General features: G+C 49.1%; 2 protein-coding genes across 3 annotated transcripts; both read right to left on the bottom strand.

The window, feature by feature from the left end:
* Positions 1-667: 667 nt before the first annotated feature.
* Positions 668-2,624, bottom strand: LOC114784231 (claudin-9-like). The gene is made up of 2 exons (XM_028969461.1): positions 2,328-2,624; positions 668-2,085 (listed from the first exon to the last, which is right to left on the bottom strand). Exon 2 carries the CDS (start codon positions 1,964-1,966, stop codon positions 1,313-1,315), a length of 654 nt encoding a protein of 217 aa, XP_028825294.1. The 5' UTR covers positions 1,967-2,085; positions 2,328-2,624; the 3' UTR covers positions 668-1,312.
* A 1,597-nt stretch (positions 2,625-4,221) lies between these two features.
* LOC114784232 (zinc finger protein 239-like) lies at positions 4,222-7,190 on the bottom strand. Of its 2 annotated transcripts, XM_028969463.1 has the most exons (3): positions 6,924-7,190; positions 5,188-5,351; positions 4,222-5,118 (listed from the first exon to the last, which is right to left on the bottom strand). In XM_028969463.1, the coding sequence occupies exons 2-3, from the start codon at positions 5,330-5,332 to the stop codon at positions 4,415-4,417; spliced, it is 849 nt and encodes a 282-aa protein (XP_028825296.1). In that variant the 5' UTR covers positions 5,333-5,351; positions 6,924-7,190; the 3' UTR covers positions 4,222-4,414. The 2 variants fall into 2 exon arrangements, with proteins under 2 accessions (XP_028825296.1, XP_028825295.1); XM_028969462.1 differs by having other exon boundaries at positions 4,222-5,351.
* Between the last annotated feature and the right edge of the window lie 15,742 nt (positions 7,191-22,932).

Genomic DNA, 22,932 nt, shown 5'->3' with positions numbered 1-22,932 from the left:
CGCCAGCCGGGCTTCCGCTCCGCGGCAGCCAATTGGCGCGTCGAGCTCGGGGACGGCCCTCGGTTCGGGGAGAGAGGGGACCGGGACGTGTCGCGTTTACCCTGTTGTGATGGGACGTGGTCATTTTTACACATTAACGTCAGTGAAATGAGTGATGCCTCCTATCAGACTTGTCTTTTATAAATAAAAAATATCAATACCTTTGTGCTGCTGTGTTTATATTACAAATTAACCTAAAATGAGACCGGGGGTATTTGTACATGCGTTGCGATTTCTGTTGAGCAACTATACAACTAAAATGGGACCGATTGTTGCCATAAAAAAACGTGATGGGCGGAGCTACGGCCGTGATGCTGAGGTGGGCGGGGCTACGGCAGTGCCACGCTGACGCCTGCTGGACGAAACCCGGTGTATCATATCCAGAGCGACTTACAATCAGTAGTTACAGGGACAGTCCCCCCCTGGAGACACTCAGGGTTAAGTGTCTTGCTCAGGGACATAATGGTAATAAGTGGGGTTTGAACCTGGGTCTTCTGGTTCACAGGTGAGTGTGTTACCCACTAGGCTACTACCACTCTATACTGTGATTGGCGGGGTTGAAGGTCAGTGTGGGCAGAATGGAAGCTCTAGTTCTACCGAAAAAAATGCCAACGACATGCACTTTTACTTAGTTTAAATGTCTTTATTTGGAATTAGTGCAGATCATTTGTCCATCAAACAGGCCCTGCTGTCACAGATGCCCTCGCAGTGTGATAATAAAAATGCGGTCCATAACATTCCCGTTTACAGTCGAGCAATTATTACATCATTTTGGAATTAGGTGGAGGATCCTGAGCATAGACTCCCGTTTGTCTGCGTTTTTCAATCCCACCATTGTTCCACTAGGCCGGCCCATCTGCTGGACAGCGTCCCACACGCGTAAAACACATACGCAATCTGACATACGGGACCGGGCGAGTGTCAATGTTACATGAAAGAACTTTTTTTTAACTCTCTTCGGTTCTGCATTCATTAAATTGGTTTGCAGTGGCTTTGAACTCCTGCGTGGAATGTCCTGTTCTCTTCTGGTTCTTCTGTTTCAGCCTGAAAAGCTGGTTCTGCCACCGCTTCGCCGTGACGTGCTCCTCGGCCGACGCCGGGGCTTCCGATTTAAATCGGAGGAAACATGATGGCATGAAGGTTCGTTTTTTTGAGTATATAAGTTCTCGTATATTTGAATATATTGTCGAAAACAGTGTATGTAGCATTAACACTACATGGGGTCAGTGGTAAGTCCTTCAACACACATTGTTAGAAGAGTCTATTTTTAGTTTCACACGTATTCCTTCTCCGGTTTTCCCTCGGCGTGCGGCGGTTGGGGGTTATTCCGGCCTCCTGCGTTCGTGTTGCTCGGCCGAGGCTCCGGCGGGGCGGAGGCCGCGTTGAGAATGGCGCCACCAGCCAACATGAGTACGGCCGTGCCCCAGCCCAGGTAAAGGGCGGGGCCGAGCTCCCGTTTGAGCGGCGGCGGCACGTTGGGGTCGTAGAATTCCCTCACCACGGAGTATGCCGTCCAGCACACAGGGATGAGGAAGAAGAGGCCGGCCAGGACGAAAAGGACCCCGGCGGCACGTGCCAGGCGGGCTTTTGGGCCCTGAGTGTCCCCCAGGCAGTGGGTGCACTTGAGCCCGATGACCCCCAGCAGCAGTGCGAACAGACACAGCAGGAGGGCGAGGACGGTGAGGGCGCGGCACAGCTGGGCGCCGCCCGCCAGCGCCAGGCCCGAGTCGTAGGTCTTGCACTGCATGCGGCCGAACTGAGACAGGCAGCTCATCCAAAGCCCCTCCCACAGCACCTCCGACACCACCAGCTCGTCCCCCACGAAGGCCGACACCCGCCAGAAGGGGGCAGCGCACACCAAAGCTCCACCCACCCAGCCCAGCACGGCCAGCAGCAGCCCCGTCACCTGAAGTCCTGTTGTTCCCATGACGATGATTTGATCTGGTCCCCTGTTGAATTTCGCTCGGTTGTTCACTTTCTTTTCATATAGAAGGCGGTAGAAATCTGAGACGTCCAGACATCCAATGAACAGGAAATAACTACAAACTACAAAAAAAGTATAATACTACTTAATACTACTTCAAGTTTAATATACATACACACACACACACACACACACACATATATATATGCTAGGCCGAGCAGCATAACAGAAGCAGTAACTCCTACTGAGTCATCACAGTTTATTTTCATATAATCCTAATATTATACTTGTATATTCCTCATATATTGCTTCAATTTCAAAAATACATATAATAAAACATTAACATAAACATATATATACTCACAAAGTCCCAGGGCGTCAGTCAGTGTGCCATAGTTTGTCTTCGGGCGGCGGTCATGTTGCTTTGTGTGTCTCAGCTCTGGATTGAAATGCTTTTTTGTCACAGGCCGTGGGAGGACAGCGCTGGTCCATCAACATAAACCATGAACACACACACAAACACACACACTCACAGACACACAAGACCACTCCTTGTGCGGCCCCGCTGATTATGTGCATCAGTGGGCTGGAGATGGTATTTGGTCGTATTATGATGCATTATGACGCCTGTGTCACATGTCATTCTATTTACCTTTGAAACCACTGCTCGCTGGGTTAGAAGCAATTTGCTTCACAAGATGTTTCATCTCATATGTGGCAGGTACGTATGCAACACGATATATAGAGATATATAGATAGCACCCCTGTGAGAACCTTTTTTAAATTAGCCTCTTAAATTTTGTTGAGATAAATGAACGTTCAGACACGAGATGAACAAACTCAGTATAAACCTATATTTACGGTAGCATCTGTGTGCAATATTAATTGCATTTTATCTTAATTAATATATTATCATTTGAATTTTTTTAGCCTAATATAACCTGTACTGCAGCAAGACCCTAGGGGGCATCTGCAATATTTACAGTTTCTTATTTTAAATGAATCATATTTCGATAACGGAGTTCACGGTGACACGGTGAAATATGTCCTCAGCGCCCGGGGAGCAGTGTGTGGGGACGGCGCTTTGCTCGGTGGCACCTCAGTGGCACTTAAGCGGGTCGGGACTCGAACCGGCAACCTCCTGACCGCCTCTGCGGTTGTCACTGTGAAACACTGCAACACAGCACACGGTGACACTGTGAAACGTGTCCTCTGCATTTAACCATCACCCCTGGTGAGCAGTGGGCAGCCATGACAGGCGCCCGGGGAGCAGTGTGTGGGGACGGCGCTTTGCTCGGTGGCACCTCGGCGGGTCGGGATTCGAACCGGCAACCTTCTGATTATGTCACATGCATAGTTAAAATACATCCTGAACCACTCTGTTTTAACTGTGCATGGTTAAAGAATTAGCGAAAAGTAGCAAAGAAAATATTTATGTTCAATGGGAACATGACACGCAGACGTCACGAGTAGTGGGCACGTATTCTGCTAAAGTGCATGGATTGTGCAGTGACAGATTTCAGTCACCAACGGTGGACATTCAGGTGGTCGGGGTGCGAGGAGTGACGGTCTATACGGCAGCAGTGCCGCGAGGACACGGCGTCAACCCGGCGCCATTATCGCGCGAACGTAGCAGAGAGGCTCACGGGAAACGAAGTCTTCTATCGTATCAGAACAGCGGTGTTCTTTTGTGTCGTTTCCTGCGGTGGTGGTAGACTCGAAGCAAATATTTGCAATGTTCTGCTTCATATTCCCTACTGTGTACGATGCTTAACCCATAACGTAACAATTTAATAACTTCAATAATGGCTCCTCTCTGTGCACACGTGACATAAGAACCAATACCGGACACTAAATAATAGCGGCAAATGGATTTATTATGCTTTGAAGAAAGGCTCTTTATCGGTGCAAAATGAATGACTTAAAAACTGAAACGCCAAAAGTACAGTAACTGGGTGAAAAAAATAAATATACAATATTGCTCGCGCGGCAGTTCACCGCAGGTCGACAATATATATCTATACACACACACACACACACACACACACATATATATATATATATATTTTCCAAGCGGCAGGGAAAACGCACTTCCGGGACAGAGAGACTCATGGGAAATTGTGTTTTCTATCGTAACAGAACAGCGGTGTTCTTTTGTGTCGTTTCTTGTTGATTATAATTACTTTATTTCACGAGATCGTGAATAATGCCTCTTCTCTGTGCACGCATGACGAAAGAACCAGTACCGGACACTAAACTACAGCGGCAAATGAATTTATTATGCTTTGAATTTATTTTAGATGAATGACTTAAAATCTGAAACGGCAAAAGTACAGTAACTGAAATATACAATATACAACATTAAGTTAAATGTCTCCACTTCGGTACGGATCGGAACGCGTGGCAGTCCAGTGCAGGTCGATATCTCTCACTCTCTTTTTCATGCCGTTTTCACGTCTCCTGCCGTTTGCCTCGGCCGTGGACCTTCTGGTGCCTTTTGAGGCTGGACAGGCGAGAAAAGTACATGGCGCAGCGCTCGCAGGAGAAGGGCTTCTCTCCGGTGTGCGTCCTCAGGTGGCGCACGAGGGTCGACGTCTGCGGAAAGCTCATGCCGCACTGCTCGCACCGGTAGGGCTTCTCGCCGGAGTGCACCCGCTGGTGCGCTTTAAAGTTGGACTTGAGCGAGAAGACCACGCCGCACTCGGCGCAGCGGTAGGGCTTCTCTCCGCTGTGGATCCTCTGGTGCTCCTTGAGGATGAGCGCTCGGGAGAACGCCTTGCCGCAGTCCGGACAGCGGAACGGCCGCTCTCCGCTGTGGGTCTGCTGGTGCCTCTTGAGGCTCGGCAGCTGCGAGAAGCTCATCCCGCACTCGGCGCACCGGTGAGGCTTCTCCCCGGTGTGCGTCAGCCGGTGCCTTTTGAGGTCCGACACTTTGGCAAACTTCATGTGGCACTGCGCGCAACTGTGGGGCCTTTCCGTGGCGTGGAGCCCTTGGTGCTTTATCAGGTCTCCCAGGGACGTAAAGCCCGCGCCGCACTCCAGGCAGTGGTAGGGCTTCTCTCCGGTGTGCGTCCTCAGGTGGATGTTGAGGCTGTACGGTTTTCCGTAACTCTTCTCGCACTGTGTGCACTGGTACGCCTTCTCTCCGCCGTTTTCTGTCGGGGGGCAGTGCAGACGATTAGTAAATGTTCTACACGCGATGAGCGTTAAGGCACGGGACTTGCCAGAGTCGTCATCGTCGTCGTCGCACGACTCCTCTTTCACAGTACGGTCAACTGGGTCGTCTGATGAGGTCTTCTGTGGATCATCAGGTGCCGCGTGGGGGTCTTCACTCTTCACACCGGCTGATGGCGAACACGTCAGATCCATTTAGGATTCTTTATTCCCTCTAAAATTACAATTGAAAAAATTACAATTGCTCTTATATACCAAGTTTATTTATAAAGAATATATCACAAGAAATGAGCTGAAAACGTTAAAGAAAAGTGCTTTACGTTAAAATAAAAATAAGTTAGATTACCAGGAACAGGACATCATGCACAAAGTTCATTAAAAATAAAGAATAAAAACAAGAATAAAACAAGAGAAACATGCAGCAATTTGAATTATACAATGGGGGTAGAATAAAACATAGTAAAAGAGTTAAGAAAGGACTGCCTAAGAGGCCACGTCACACTGGGTTAAAAGCCACGGTGTAAAAGTGAGTTTTTAAACGAGATTTAAACGCAGTGATTGACGGCGCCTGCCTGACACTGTTTGGTAGGTCATTCCATAGACGTGGGGCGGCCACTGTGAAGGCTTGTTACATGACCGAGGAACAGACAATAGTCCCTGGTCTGAAGACCCGAGAGAACGGGGTGGAGTGTAAGAACGGAGAAGGTTGGACCAACAGGCTGAAGCCGAGCCATTCAGCGACTTAAAAAACTAATAAAAGAATTTTAAAACGGACTCCAAGACAGACAGGGAGCTGGTGTAGTGCGGCTAAGGTCGGGGTTATGTGATCTCGCCTGTTTGTACCAGTGAGAAAACGTTCAGTTGCATTTTATACTACTTGTAGGCGAGCTAGAGAGGTCTGGATGATCCCAAAAAGCAATAAATTACAGAAGTCAAGGCGGGAAATGAAAGCGTGAATCACTGGTTCCAGATTTCCGTTTGGAAAGGACTGGCTTGAGTTTGGTCATGCACCTCAGCTGAAAAAAAATTTAATAATAAAATATAAAAAAAATATATATCGGGCTGGTTGGTCCCCTAATATTATACCTGAAGTCTTGTGGTGCAGAATTACAGCCACTTTGATCCAGTCCTACAATGAGATTTCCCGTTTTGGCGTCAGAAGCTTAAAATGCTAATGAGGAGAAGATGGGCGGGACGAGGAGGAGAGCGGCCTATAGAAGCTCATCGGACATTGCGGAAATGACGTCATCAGCACAATTCACCAACCACAAGGTTTGCCGTTGACAAGTAGTCGTGTCGGCGTTTAAATTGAAAGTTATTTTAAATTTAAAAATTAACTGGTTCTTCAGGGTCTCTTCAAGGGGACAAATTCCAGATCCGACCGTCTGAGCTGCCGCTCTGTGAACGGCGAAACAGAATGGCACTATTTACAGGCGAGGGGAACTAGTATTAATGTTCAACCTTCTCTTATAGTGACATTTTCATGTCACGGCACCTTTAAATAAAAGTCTAGCATAATTTACGAACGTTATTATTATTATTTTAAACTTCCATTTGCACACCAGGAATTGCCGAAGCTGGTCGGTCTCGCCTCTCTGTGTACTTGTATACGGTGAGATGACAGAAGTTTGCAGTACAGTAGCCCTCCATTGGGTGATCATACAAAAATGTGTCACGACAAATGACAGTGTTAACCGAATTCCCAGGTTTCTTTTTAATCGTCTACCTCAACCTCTTGCCTGGAATAGTCCACGCAACAACCCACTTGTGAATTTTCAGTACTTACATGATCTTAATTCTGCATGACAGAAGCTGAAATTGTAGCAGGTACATCAATCTTTTAACGAATCGCGCCGCCACGAGGTTCACACGCAGCTCTCAACCGCGGGAAGTGCGTCGCACGTCCAAGAAACCCTTCCCTCCGCGCCAAGCACGCACGTTTACGGTCCAACTTGAGTCGGTTTCTCCGCGAACGCAACCCGAGCTTAATTCGCAGGACACGCACGGCGACCACTCGCGCGGCAGCGGCCACATTGGCTGATGGAGCGGGGCCGTAAAGCGGAACGGGTGGGGGCAGCCGTGCGCATGCGCGGGTTTTACGACAGCGGCGGCCGACTGGCAGTGGCAGACTTCATGTACGACTACAGTTATGTATTTCGCTGGTAGGATGCACGTAATAATCAATTTAGTAGTTTTTTTCGAATCTTTCGTGCTCTGTAAATTTTTTTGTAACTGTAATGTCAAAAATGAATAAACGTGTATAAATTCGGCAGTGAATGTTCTGCTCACAGGACCCTCTTTTATATAACGCTGTGCCATTCTTTAATAAAAAATAATGCATTATGATAATGCATTATGATATTGTTGAAAAACCCTTATTGAACATCTCGGGAAATATGGAATACATGCTGCTAAATATACAACAGAGCGATTTGTAACACTATTTTGCACTATTTTCTCATGGGACGTTCTTATTTTGTGCAGGTCACACGTGCTAACATGTAACTTTAACTTGCACTCTTTCGATGCTTCTGTTTCTCAGCCTGTTTTTCTTTCAACATCTTAGGACTGGTGTGATTTGCATATCAATATCTAATAAAACCACTGACACAAAACCAGACATCTCACTTTTTCAAAGAGCAACATAAACAAACACCGTAAGATGTTGGAAGCACGATTATTATATTTAAAATACTATTATGTATTAATATTAAACGATCAACTGTCACTGAAAGTGAAATGATTGTCATTGTGATACACTGCAGTACACGGTGACACAATGAAATGTGTCCTCTGCATTTAACCATCACCCTTGGTGATTGTGTGGACACGGTGCTTTGCTCAGTGGCACCTTGGCGGTTTGGGGATTGGAACCAGCAACCTTCCGATTAGTGTAGCACTTCTTTAGCCGTTTGGTCACCACTGCCCCGTAAGGCCGCCCAGCCGAATGGCAGCGTCCAGAATTCTGTTGCTTAGCCACGTCTCAGTAAAAACAAAGACGCAGCAGTCTCTATATTCCCGCTGGGTGGTCTGCTGAAGTTTGATGTAGTCCAGTTTGTTGGATAGTTGGATAGTTGGGAGAGCCGGCTATGATTAGCCCTTATCCTAGCACGGATCCCCGCCTGTTTCCCGCGCTTCCGGTTTCTCGTGCACCACTTGCGGCGGCATTTCCCTTGGGGCACCAGAGACAGGCCACACCGTGGCTTGGAGGACAGCTCTCTGCAACAGTCCGAGTGTGCACAGTTATTCTCCTGAGTCATCCAGCAAGTCAGCAGGATGATGAGGCTGGAAGAATGTTTTTCAGATTGTACACAAAGACATCATCGATTAGTGGAGTGTGTCTGGAGTGTGTTGGTTGTGTATTTAGCGGTGGCAGACGAGGGAGGAGTTAAAAGGGTCGGAGTGTATTGGAGAGTCTCCGTTTAGGGGGAAGGTGGGGTGGTGCTGGTTGTGCAGTTGTTGTCAGAAAACAAAAGACGTAGAAAGCACGCAAAGACATGAGCGTCATGGACAAAATTTGTGTTAAACCACCATAAGCACTTACAACCAGTTCTAATTATTGCAAATAACTCACTCGTTGATGAAATATCAAGTTAGATTTAGACATCCGGAGTGGACCAAGTATTTCACTCCACTCCTAAATCTGATGGAGCTGTCATCCTGATATGTAAAAAGGGACAGTTTAGTGCAACCAACCTGTAGGGTCACTTTGTTAATGTTACAGAGAAGCGACTAAGAGAAGGTGACTAAGCAAGCCACCCCTGATGCTTGTTACACCTGGGAGGATCCCTATTCGTGCCAAAGGGCACTCGGAAGGAAACGGGACTAGGAACAGTCACCTCGAAGTCCAAGAGACGCTGTGGACTAGACTGTTCAGTGTGTCATGGGGGGCAGCATGGTGTTCAGGGCTGCTTGGGGGAAAGAGGCTGTTGTGCAGTCCTCTTGTATTTGCTGCACACTTGTGTACCGGATGATGGGAAGGGGGTGAACAGTTGGCGGCAGTGCAGGGTTGGTGATGATTTGTGTTGGTGGAGTCGTCCAAAGTGTAGCATAGAGCATCAGTCCATGTTTGGAGGTCCAAAGTCAAAGAGCACTTCATTGTCATTTCACTATATACAACATTGCAAAGCTTTGGAGATTCACAGTGTGCAAAAACTCTTACTGGACACTGTAAAGTAGTTGTAAGTCCAATGGCATGGTGTACATCGCATGCCCCTTCTACTGCTAATTGGATGAAAGTTGCCAGTTTCTGTATTCACCTACCACAATGTTATTAAATTCACCCACAAAAGAATTAAAATACAGAGCTGATAAGACATGACCTTAGAACAGGGCCTTCCAAGGAACATATGCATGCGCTAACCAGGTGTAGCCATAATGGAAGGGAACAGCATTACAGATTAGGACATGGCGTCAACTTTGTGAGAATCCTCTCTAGTGTCCGATCAAGGACTGGCAGCTGGGTCCTTCATGCTTCCGAAAAGCAGAGCAGAGCAAAGCTACCCCCACAAACCAGTATCATACGGGGATTAACGGCTACAGGAGTCACAATCACCACATCCCAAACTGAAACTAATAAAAATGGACCCGTAGTTGTGTGGTGGAAGTAGCATAGTGGGTACCACAGTTTCCTATGACCCAGAACACCCAGGTTCAAACCACGTTTACGAGCATTGGGTCCCAGAGCAAGGCACCAAATCCAATCCAGAGTGTCTCCAGGGGGACTGTCCCTGTAACTAAGGCACCGGAGAAGGGCCAGAAATGTAAATTGGGTTTGCATCAAAAGGAAAGACAGCAGACACTGATACACAATCCATTTCAGCATTTATTTTGCCTTTAAAAACAGAACGGTCAAGAGACACAGGCTGGTCAATCTCTGATGAACACTGGTCCCACAGACACTTCTTTCTCCCACATGGAGTCTGGAAAAAGGACAAGCAACAGGGGGGTTAAAAACGTGCAATTTTGCTCAGCACAAACCCTAAACATGCATACCATGTTCACATACCCGAGACAGAGGTCAGATCTCTTGCCTTCCTGGACCCACAAGTGCCATCACAGCAGCTACACAGTTGGTCCTCTCCACCCGCACCAGCCCACCTTCATACAAAGATCAGGTCCTGAATAAAAAGCACACGTGGATGTTTTTTGTGATGCAGCCAGCTAGTCAAGACCTACTTCTGGCCAACAAAAGAACAGGCCTTGTGCTCAGCATCAGTGGGGGAAGCAGCCGCGGTTGCCTTCAGCACACAAGTAATGTACAGCTGTAACAAGAGAGAGGAGGGTCAAGCACCATGCAAAAGGTGATGGAACCAGGAGAGCAAAGGGCTTGCTTCAGACACATACAGAGCCAGTGTCACCCTGCTGAAACCTGAAAGCCTCCAGCTGGAACTGGAGCTTGAAATCCTGTGTACGTGGCAGGAAGCGAGAGGAGGAGCCAGTGAGCTTGGAATCCACCAGACACCTAGAAGAAATGAGGGTAAAATTAGAATACAGCACACTGCAAACAAACCCATGAGGAAATTAAGCTGCACCTCACCCATGGTTTTGAATGAAGAGATAGCTGAGAGCAGAAGCTGCATAAGGGTAAGGGGTAACCAGACAGGAATCAACAAACACCCGGAGGGGAACATGGTTGTACTGCTTGACAGAAGCCTCAAAATGGATGAGATCTCCCATGTAATACACGTTGGAAGGCCTCTCAAACTGCCAGTCATCTGAAAAGAAATGCAGTTTTAGTAAGAGCCTACAATGTGAAGGGAACAAACATGTACCTACCGGTCATGAGCTTGAGCGAGAACACCAGAAGCTCCTGTGCAATTTTAGTAGCAGCATATGGGATCCAGGCAGGCTGCAGGGCATTGCTACTCACATTGTGAAACCTGGTCACATGGAAGAAGAAACCGTTATTAAAAGGTCATTGCTAAAAGAGAGGCATAAGAGAGCAATTAAGCTAGAGGCTCACCTCAAATAGTGGCATTCAATACCAATAACAGCTCCACTGCTCCTGACAATTGGAGCAGAAGTGTTGGAAGCTGCCGTTGGTATGTAAGTCAGGGAAAAGGAATAAACCAGGGTATCGTTGGTCATCTGTATTGGAAGGGAGGCGGGGGAATAAAATTAAAGCCTCAATTGAAAAGAAACAGATTCTTGACCGAGAAGGAACCAGAACTCACCACTACTTGGCTGCCACAGGCCTGCAAATAAGACTGAAAATACAGCAGCTGAGCCACAGAATCTTCTCCAGTCACCCCACAGCCTCCTAGTGAGATGTCTGATGCCCGGATGAGCTCTCCAGAACCAAACAAGTCCTTCTTAACCTGCACGTGCACCATATTCTCATCACAGGTAGCAGCCACGCTGCTGACAGATACCGGCTCCCTCAGCTGAAATTGCACTGGGGGTGACGTGGGTTCCACTGGCATTTCAGGATACTTCCAGGTCAGCTCCTTTACTGGGCCAAGCAACTGCTGCTGAACACTGCCAGAATCTTGGAGTTGCCCAACTGTTCCCTGAGGCAAAGGAGCAAGAGGTGGACTGGCGGGCACCTGAGGCGGCGGCATCCCGGGCACAAACGGGGGACTGGCGGGCACCTGCGGCCGAGGCATCCCGGGCACAAACGGGGGACTGGCGGGCACCTGCGGCCGAGGCATCCCGGGCACAAACGGGGGACTGGCGGGCACCTGCGGCCGAGGCATCCCGGGCACAAACGGGGGACTGGCGGGCACCTGCGGCCGAGGCATCCCGGGCACAAACGGGGGACTGGCGGGCACCTGCGGCCGAGGCATCCCGGGCACAAACGGGGGACTGGCGGGCACCTGAGGCGGCGGCATCCCGGGCACAAACGGGGGACTGGCGGGCACCTGCGGCCGTGGCATAACGGGCACAAACGGGGGACTGGCGGGAACCTGCGGCCGTGGCATAACGGGCACAAACGGGGGACTGGCGGGAACCTGCGGCCGTGGCATAACGGGCACAAACGGGGGACTGCCGGGAACCTGAGGCAGCGGCATCCCGGGCACAAACGGGGGACTGCCGGGAACCTGAGGCAGCGGCATCCCGGGCACAAACGGGGGACTGCCGGGAACCTGAGGCAGCGGCATCCCGGGCACAAACGGGGGACTGCCGGGAACCTGAGGCAGCGGCATCCCGGGCACAAACGGGGGACTGCCGGGAACCTGAGGCAGCGGCATCCCGGGCACAAACGGGGGACTGCCGGGAACCTGAGGCAGCGGCATCCAGGGCACAAACGGGGGACTGGCGGGAACCTGCGGCCGAGGCATAACGGGCACAAACGGGGGACTGGCGGGAACCTGCGGCCGAGGCATAACGGGCACAAACGGGGGACTGGCGGGAACCTGCGGCGGTGGCATCCCGGGCACAAACGGGGGACTGGCGGGAACCTGAGGCGGTGGCATCCCGGGCACAAACGGGGGACTGCCGGGAACCTGAGGCGGTGGCATCCCGGGCACAAACGGGGGACTGCCGGGAACCTGAGGCGGTGGCATCCCGGGCACAAACGGGGGACTGCCGGGAACCTGAGGCGGTGGCATCCCGGGCACAAACGGGGGACTGCCGGGAACCTGAGGCGGTGGCATCCCGGGCACAAACGGGGGACTGCCGGGAACCTGAGGCGGTGGCATCCCGGGCACAAACGGGGGACTGCCGGGAACCTGAGGCAACAGCCCTGTAGGTACCTGAGGTGGATTTACTGCAGGCCATGGAATCGGTTGACCAGGAGCTGGGCCCTGTACACCTTTAAAACCTGACAAAACAGCACCCATGCAAACACCTACAACACCTCCCCACAGTATCGCTACTACTGACCACCAACCCATGATGCCACACTACATTCACCATTGTGTAAGATGTCCACCTTTAAAAGAAAACATTATTAGCATTAATGACCTTCTAGATCTGCTAAGTCTTGCACTCAGTAGATTACTAGTACCAGTTTTAAAAAGACCAGATTGGGGTCACCTGGAGTTCACTTTTGTCAACTCGTTACGGCCAAAACCTTGAGCTGAATCAGGTGTGGCCTCACTCTGACCATTTTCAGTCATTTAACTTTATTAGATTGCAGACAGCTACATGTTTCACAAGGCTGAATGTAGTTCCAATTGTCTTGTGGTGAATGAATAATGTGTCTACCCAACTGTATGAAAATGAACAGTTGGGAAGCATTAAATAGGACTAGTGTGAAAAGTCAATGGGAATGACTTAGTATGCAAAAAAGGCAAGTGATGAAATCAGCCCAAACAGTAATTCCATGCAGTACCAGCTCATATCATGAGTGTGTTATTTTACATTTACATTTATGGCATTTATCAGACGCCCTTATCCAGAGCGACTTACAATCAGTAGTTACAGGGACAGTCCCCCGGGAGCAACTTAGGGTTAAGTGTCTTGCTCAGGGACACAATGGTAGTAAGTGGGATTTGAACCTGGGTCTTCTGGTTCATAGGCGAGTATGTTACCTCCTAGGCTACAACCACCCCTTCTTCTGTGCAGAGCACATGCTCTTCATCAGACAAAGATTCAAAGAGACAAACTGCTGATCAAAGACAATAACACTTTTTTTTTTCTCAGACACAGTGTCAATATTTAAATCCATGCCAAAGACAAACTTTTTAATTCAAACATTCCAGAACAGTAAACCTGTTCAGCCCAGGGCCTTTTTTTGAATAAACATACCCAAAAGGAAAAAGAGAATATCTCTGCAACTGCATGGTCTATTAATATAATTTTTATTCAAAATCATATTGCTGCTGAAACTCCTCCAGATTTTAGGAATCAGCATAAATGTCAACCGGGTCAGAGAAAAATAAAGTATCCTATTTCTATATTAACTCATATTAATAGATCCTAACAATAAACCTGCATTAATTATGTTGCTATGACAATGAACAAGGAGCATTAGTAGAGAGATTTCCAACCTGTCCATTTGTGCACATTGGTGATGTTTTGGTGCCATTAGAGATTTCTCAGGAACCTTTAAACCTGTTTACTTACTTGTGACTTTAGTAATTAATTCCAACTAATTACAGCAGTTTTGTGACAGTTTTATGTATGTTCCCCATATGTGTGAAAGTGATTGTCATTGTAAACCACCGCACATCACACGGTGCGTGTCCTCTGCATTTAACCATCACCCTTGGTGATTGTGTGGACACGGTGCTTTGCTCAGTGACACCTTGGCGGTTTGGGGATTGGAACCAGCAACCTTCCGATTAGTGTAGCACTTCTTTAGCCGTTTGGTCACCACTGCCCCGTAAGGCCGCCCAGCCGAATGGCAGCGTCCAGAATTCTGTTGCTTAGCCACGTCTCAGTAAAAACAAAGACGCAGCAGTCTCTATATTCCCGCTGGGTGGTCTGCTGAAGTTTGATGTAGTCCAGTTTGTTGGATAGTTGGGTAGTTGGGAGAGCCGGCTATGATTAGCCCTTATCCTAGCACGGATCCCCGCCTGTTTCCCGCGCTTCCGGTTTCTCGTGTACCACTTGCGGCGGCATTTCCCTTGGGGCACCAGAGACAGGCCACACCGTGGCTTGGAGGACAGTTCTCTGCAACAGTCCGAGTGCACAGTCATTCTCCTGAGTCATCCAGCAAGTCAGCAGAATGATGAGGCTGGAAGAATGTTTTTCAGATTGTACACAAAGACATCAACGATTAGTGGAGTGTGTTGGTTGTGTATTCAGCGGTGGCAGACGAGGGAGGAGTTAAAAGGGTCGGAGTGTATTGGAGAGTCTCCGTTTAGGGGGAAGGTGGGGTGGTGCTGGTTGTGCAGTTGTTGTCAGAAAACAAAAGACGTAGAAAGCACGCAAAGACATGAGCGTCATGGACAAAATTTGTGTTAAACCACCATAAGCACTTACAACCAGTTCTAATTATTGCAAATAACTCACTCGTTGATGAAATATCAAGTTAGATTTAGACATCCGGAGTGGACCAAGTATTTCACTCCACTCCTAAATCTGATGGAGCTGTCATCCTGATATGTAAAAAGGGACAGTTTAGTGCAACCAACCTGTAGGGTCACTTTGTTAATGTTACAGAGAAGCGGATGAGACTAAGCAAGCCACCCCTGATGCTTGTTACACCTGGGAGGATCCCTATTCGTGCCAAAGGGCACTCGGAAGGAAACGGGACTAGGAACAGTCACCCCGAAGTCCAAGAGACGCTGTGGACTAGACTGTTCAGTGTGTCAAGGGGGGCAGCATGGTGTTCAGGGCTGCTTGGGGGTGAACAGTTGGCGGCAGTGCAGGGTGGGTGATGATTTGTGTTGGTGGAGTCGTCCAAAGTGTAGCATAGAGCATCAGTCCATGTTTGGAGCTCCAAAGTCAAAGAGCACTTCATTGTCATTTCACTATATACACAACATTGCACAGATTCACAGTGTGCAAAAACTCCTACTGGACACTGTAGAGTCGTTGTAAGTCCAATGGCATGGTGTACATCGCATGCCCCTTCTAATGCTAATTGGCTGAAAGAAAGTTGCCAGTTTCTGTATTCACCTACCACAATGTTATTAAATTCACCCACAAAAGAATTAAAATACAGAGCTGATGAGACGTGACCTCAGAACAGAGCCTTCCAAGGAACATATGCATGCGCTAACCAGGAGTAGCCATAATGGAAGGAAACAGAATTACAGATTAGGACATGGCTTCAACTTTGTGAGAATCCTCTCTAGTGTCCAATCAAGCACTGGCAGCTGGGTCCTTCATGCTTCCGAAAAGCAGAGCAAAGCTACCCCCACAAACCAGTATCATACGGGGATTAAGGGCTACAGGCGTCACAATCACCACATCCCAAACTGAAACTAATAAAAAATGGACCCGTAGTTGTGTGGTGGAAGTAGCATAGTGGGTACCACAGTTTCCTATGACCCAGAACACCCAGATTCAAACCACGTTTACGAGCATTGGGTCCCGGAGCAAGGCACCAAATCCAATCCAGAGTGTCTCCAGGGGGACGGTCCCTGTAACTAAGGCACCGGAGAAGTGCCAGGAAATGTAAATTGGGTTTGCATCAAAAGGAAAGACAGCAGACACTGATACACAATCCATTTCAGCATTTATTTTGCCTTTAAAAACAGAACGGTCAAGAGACACAGGCTGGTCAATCTCTGATGAACACTGGTCCCACAGACACTTCTTTCTCCCACATGGAGTCTGGAAACAAAGGACACGCAACAGGGGGGTTATAAACGTGCAATTTTGCTCAGCACAAACCCTAAACATGCATACCATGTTCACATACCCGAGACAGAGGTCAGATCTCTTGCCTTCCTGGACCCACAAGTGCCATCACAGCAGCTACACAGTTGGTCCTCTCCACCCGCACCAGCCCACCTTCATACAAAGATCAGGTCCTGAATAAAAAGCACACGTGGATGTTTTTTGTGATGCAGCCAGCTAGTCAAGACCTACTTCTGGCCAACAAAAGAACAGGCCTTGTGCTCAGCATCAGTGGGGGAAGCAGCCGCAGTTGCCTTCAGCACACAAGTAATGTACAGCTGTAACAAGAGAGAGGAGGGTCAAGCACCATGCAAAAGGTGATTGAACCAGGAGAGCAAAGGGCTTGCTTCAGACACATACAGAGCCAGTGTCACCCTGCTGAAACCTGAAAGCCTCCAGCTGGAACTGGAGCTTGAAATCCTGTGTACGTGGCAGGAAGCGAGAGGAGGAGCCAGTGAGCTTGGAATCCACCAGACACCTAGAAGAAATGAGGGTAAAATTAGAATACAGCACACTGCAAACAAACCCATGAGGAAATTAAGCTGCACCTCACCCATGGGTTTGAATGAAGAGATAGCTGGGAGCAGAAGCTGCATAAGGGTAAGGGGTAACCAGACAGGAATCAACAAACACCCGGAGGGGAACATGGTTGTACTGCTTGACAGAAGCCTCAAAATGGATGAGATCTCCCATGTAATACACGTTGGAAGGCCTCTCAAACTGCCAGTCATCTGAAAAGAAATGCAGTTTTAGTAAGAGCCTACAATGTGAAGGGAACAAACATGTACCTACCGGTCATGAGCTTGAGCGAGAACACCAGAAGCTCCTGTGCAATTTTAGTAGCAGCATATGGGATCCAGGCAGGCTGCAGGGCATTGCTACTCACATTGTGAAACCTGGTCACATGGAAGAAGAAACCGTTATTAAAAGGTCATTGCTAAAAGAGAGGCATAAGAGAGCAATTAAGCTAGAGCTCACCTCAAATAGTGGCATTCAATACCAATAACAGCTCCACTGCTCCTGACAATTGGAGCAGAAGTGTTGGAAGCTGCCGTTGGTATGTAAGTCAGGGAAAAGGAATAAACCAGGGTATCGTTGGTCATCTGTATTGGAAGGGAGGCGGGGCAATAAAATTAAAGCCTCAATTGAAAAGAAACAGATTCTTGACCGAGAAGGAACCAGAACTCACCACTACTTGGCTGCCACAGGCCTGCAAATAAGACTGAAAATACAGCAGCTGAGCCACAGAATCTTCTCCAGTCACCCCACAGCCTCCTAGTGAGATGTCTGATGCCCGGATGAGCTCTCCAGAACCAAACAAGTCCTTCTTAACCTGCACGTGCACCATATTCTCGTCACAGGTAGCAGCCACGCTGCTGACAGATACCGGCTCCCTCAGCTGAAATTGCACTGGGGGTGACGTGGGTTCCACTGGCATTTCAGGATACTTCCAGGTCAGCTCCTTTACTGGGCCAAGCAACTGCTGCTGAACACTGCCAGAATCTTGGAGTTGCCCAACTGTTCCCTGAGGCAAAGGAGCAAGAGGTGGACTGGCGGGCACCTGAGGCGGCGGCATCCCGGGCACAAACGGGGGACTGGCGGGCACCTGCGGCCGAGGCATCCCGGGCACAAACGGGGGACTGGCGGGCACCTGCGGCCGAGGCATCCCGGGCACAAACGGGGGACTGGCGGGCACCTGCGGCCGAGGCATCCCGGGCACAAACGGGGGACTGGCGGGCACCTGCGGCCGAGGCATCCCGGGCACAAACGGGGGACTGGCGGGCACCTGCGGCCGAGGCATCCCGGGCACAAACGGGGGACTGGCGGGCACCTGAGGCGGCGGCATCCCGGGCACAAACGGGGGACTGGCGGGCACCTGAGGCGGCGGCATCCCGGGCACAAACGGGGGACTGGCGGGCACCTGAGGCGGCGGCATCCCGGGCACAAACGGGGGACTGGCGGGAACCTGCGGCCGTGGCATAACGGGCACAAACGGGGGACTGGCGGGAACCTGCGGCCGTGGCATAACGGGCACAAACGGGGGACTGGCGGGAACCTGCGGCCGTGGCATAACGGGCACAAACGGGGGACTGGCGGGAACCTGCGGCCGAGGCATAACGGGCACAAACGGGGGACTGGCGGGAACCTGCGGCGGTGGCATCCCGGGCACAAACGGGGGACTGGCGGGAACCTGAGGCGGTGGCATCCCGGGCACAAACGGGGGACTGCCGGGAACCTGAGGCGGTGGCATCCCGGGCACAAACGGGGGACTGCCGGGAACCTGAGGCGGTGGCATCCCGGGCACAAACGGGGGACTGCCGGGAACCTGAGGCGGTGGCATCCCGGGCACAAACGGGGGACTGCCGGGAACCTGAGGCGGTGGCATACCGGGCACAAACGGGGGACTGCCGGGAACCTGAGGCGGTGGCATCCCGGGCACAAACGGGGGACTGCCGGGAACCTGAGGCGGTGGCATCCCGGGCACAAACGGGGGACTGCCGGGAACCTGAGGCAACAGCCCTGTAGGTACCTGAGGTGGATTTACTGCAGGCCATGGAATCGGTTGACCAGGAGCTGGGCCCGGTACACCTTTAAAACCTGACAAAACAGCACCCATGCAAACACCTACAACACCTCCCCACAGTATCGCTACTACTGACCACCAACCCATGATGCCACACTACATTCACCATTGTGTAAGATGTCCACCTTTAAAAGAAAACATTATTAGCATTAATGACCTTCTAGATCTGCTAAGTCTTGCACTCAGTAGATTACTAGTACCAGTTTTAAAAAGACCAGATTGGGGTCACCTGGAGTTCACTTTTGTCAACTCGTTACGGCCAAAACCTTGAGCTGAATCAGGTGTGGCCTCACTCTGACCATTTTCAGTCATTTAACTTTATTAGATTGCAGACAGCTACATGTTTCACAAGGCTGAATGTAGTTCCAATTGTCTTGTGGTGAATGAATAATGTGTCTACCCAACTGTATGAAAATGAACAGTTGGGAAGCATTAAATAGGACTAGTGTGAAAAGTCAATGGGAATGACTTAGTATGCAAAAAAGGCAAGTGATGAAATCAGCCCAAACAGTAATTCCATGCAGTACCAGCTCATATCATGAGTGTGTTATTTTACATTTACATTTATGGCATTTATCAGACGCCCTTATCCAGAGCGACTTACAATCAGTAGTTACAGGGACAGTCCCCCGGGAGCAACTTAGGGTTAAGTGTCTTGCTCAGGGACACAATGGTAGTAAGTGGGATTTGAACCTGGGTCTTCTGGTTCATAGGCGAGTATGTTACCTCCTAGGCTACAACCACCCCTTCTTCTGTGCAGAGCACATGCTCTTCATCAGACAAAGATTCAAAGAGACAAACTGCTGATCAAAGACAATAACACTTTTTTTTTTTCTCAGACACAGTGTCAATATTTAAATCCATGCCAAAGACAAACTTTTTAATTCAAACATTCCAGAACAGTAAACCTGTTCAGCCCAGGGCCTTTTTTTGAATAAACATACCCAAAAGGAAAAAGAGAATATCTCTGCAACTGCATGGTCTATTAATATAATTTTTATTCAAAATCATATTGCTGCTGAAACTCCTCCAGATTTTAGGAATCAGCATAAATGTCAACCGGGTCAGAGAAAAATAAAGTATCCTATTTCTATATTAACTCATATTAATAGATCCTAACAATAAACCTGCATTAATTATGTTGCTATGACAATGAACAAGGAGCATTAGTAGAGAGATTTCCAACCTGTCCATTTGTGCACATTGGTGATGTTTTGGTGCCATTAGAGATTTCTCAGGAACCTTTAAACCTGTTTACTTACTTGTGACTTTAGTAATTAATTCCAACTAATTACAGCAGTTTTGTGACAGTTTTATGTATGTTCCCCATATGTGTGAAAGTGATTGTCATTGTAAACCACCGCACATCACACGGTGCGTGTCCTCTGCATTTAACCATCACCCTTGGTGATTGTGTGGACACGGTGCTTTGCTCAGTGACACCTTGGCGGTTTGGGGATTGGAACCAGCAACCTTCCGATTAGTGTAGCACTTCTTTAGCCGTTTGGTCACCACTGCCCCGTAAGGCCGCCCAGCCGAATGGCAGCGTCCAGAATTCTGTTGCTTAGCCACGTCTCAGTAAAAACAAAGACGCAGCAGTCTCTATATTCCCGCTGGGTGGTCTGCTGAAGTTTGATGTAGTCCAGTTTGTTGGATAGTTGGGTAGTTGGGAGAGCCGGCTATGATTAGCCCTTATCCTAGCACGGATCCCCGCCTGTTTCCCGCGCTTCCGGTTTCTCGTGTACCACTTGCGGCGGCATTTCCCTTGGGGCACCAGAGACAGGCCACACCGTGGCTTGGAGGACAGTTCTCTGCAACAGTCCGAGTGCACAGTCATTCTCCTGAGTCATCCAGCAAGTCAGCAGAATGATGAGGCTGGAAGAATGTTTTTCAGATTGTACACAAAGACATCAACGATTAGTGGAGTGTGTTGGTTGTGTATTCAGCGGTGGCAGACGAGGGAGGAGTTAAAAGGGTCGGAGTGTATTGGAGAGTCTCCGTTTAGGGGGAAGGTGGGGTGGTGCTGGTTGTGCAGTTGTTGTCAGAAAACAAAAGACGTAGAAAGCACGCAAAGACATGAGCGTCATGGACAAAATTTGTGTTAAACCACCATAAGCACTTACAACCAGTTCTAATTATTGCAAATAACTCACTCGTTGATGAAATATCAAGTTAGATTTAGACATCCGGAGTGGACCAAGTATTTCACTCCACTCCTAAATCTGATGGAGCTGTCATCCTGATATGTAAAAAGGGACAGTTTAGTGCAACCAACCTGTAGGGTCACTTTGTTAATGTTACAGAGAAGCGGATGAGACTAAGCAAGCCACCCCTGATGCTTGTTACACCTGGGAGGATCCCTATTCGTGCCAAAGGGCACTCGGAAGGAAACGGGACTAGGAACAGTCACCCCGAAGTCCAAGAGACGCTGTGGACTAGACTGTTCAGTGTGTCAAGGGGGGCAGCATGGTGTTCAGGGCTGCTTGGGGGTGAACAGTTGGCGGCAGTGCAGGGTGGGTGATGATTTGTGTTGGTGGAGTCGTCCAAAGTGTAGCATAGAGCATCAGTCCATGTTTGGAGCTCCAAAGTCAAAGAGCACTTCATTGTCATTTCACTATATACACAACATTGCACAGATTCACAGTGTGCAAAAACTCCTACTGGACACTGTAGAGTCGTTGTAAGTCCAATGGCATGGTGTACATCGCATGCCCCTTCTAATGCTAATTGGCTGAAAGAAAGTTGCCAGTTTCTGTATTCACCTACCACAATGTTATTAAATTCACCCACAAAAGAATTAAAATACAGAGCTGATGAGACGTGACCTCAGAACAGAGCCTTCCAAGGAACATATGCATGCGCTAACCAGGAGTAGCCATAATGGAAGGAAACAGAATTACAGATTAGGACATGGCTTCAACTTTGTGAGAATCCTCTCTAGTGTCCAATCAAGCACTGGCAGCTGGGTCCTTCATGCTTCCGAAAAGCAGAGCAAAGCTACCCCCACAAACCAGTATCATACGGGGATTAAGGGCTACAGGCGTCACAATCACCACATCCCAAACTGAAACTAATAAAAAATGGACCCGTAGTTGTGTGGTGGAAGTAGCATAGTGGGTACCACAGTTTCCTATGACCCAGAACACCCAGATTCAAACCACGTTTACGAGCATTGGGTCCCGGAGCAAGGCACCAAATCCAATCCAGAGTGTCTCCAGGGGGACGGTCCCTGTAACTAAGGCACCGGAGAAGTGCCAGAAATGTAAATTGGGTTTGCATCAAAAGGAAAGACAGCAGACACTGATACACAATCCATTTCAGCATTTATTTTGCCTTTAAAAACAGAACGGTCAAGAGACACAGGCTGGTCAATCTCTGATGAACACTGGTCCCACAGACACTTCTTTCTCCCACATGGAGTCTGGAAACAAAGGACACGCAACAGGGGGGTTATAAACGTGCAATTTTGCTCAGCACAAACCCTAAACATGCATACCATGTTCACATACCCGAGACAGAGGTCAGATCTCTTGCCTTCCTGGACCCACAAGTGCCATCACAGCAGCTACACAGTTGGTCCTCTCCACCCGCACCAGCCCACCTTCATACAAAGATCAGGTCCTGAATAAAAAGCACACGTGGATGTTTTTTGTGATGCAGCCAGCTAGTCAAGACCTACTTCTGGCCAACAAAAGAACAGGCCTTGTGCTCAGCATCAGTGGGGGAAGCAGCCGCAGTTGCCTTCAGCACACAAGTAATGTACAGCTGTAACAAGAGAGAGGAGGGTCAAGCACCATGCAAAAGGTGATGGAACCAGGAGAGCAAAGGGCTTGCTTCAGACACATACAGAGCCAGTGTCACCCTGCTGAAACCTGAAAGCCTCCAGCTGGAACTGGAGCTTGAAATCCTGTGTACGTGGCAGGAAGCGAGAGGAGGAGCCAGTGAGCTTGGAATCCACCAGACACCTAGAAGA

This window comes from Denticeps clupeoides, unplaced genomic scaffold, assembly GCF_900700375.1.
Source record: "Denticeps clupeoides unplaced genomic scaffold, fDenClu1.1, whole genome shotgun sequence".
NCBI classification, from domain to species: domain Eukaryota; kingdom Metazoa; phylum Chordata; class Actinopteri; order Clupeiformes; family Denticipitidae; genus Denticeps; species Denticeps clupeoides.
Note: the sequence above shows the minus strand (reverse complement) of the source record. Positions and strands in the feature narration are given on the sequence as shown.

Excerpts from the sequence above, each read along its gene's own strand:
- LOC114784232 (XM_028969462.1), bottom strand. The coding sequence starts at position 5,332 with ATGGATCTGACGTGTTCGCCATCAGCCGGTGTGAAGAGTGAAGACCCC.
- LOC114784231 (XM_028969461.1), bottom strand. The coding sequence starts at position 1,966 with ATGGGAACAACAGGACTTCAGGTGACGGGGCTGCTGCTGGCCGTGCTG.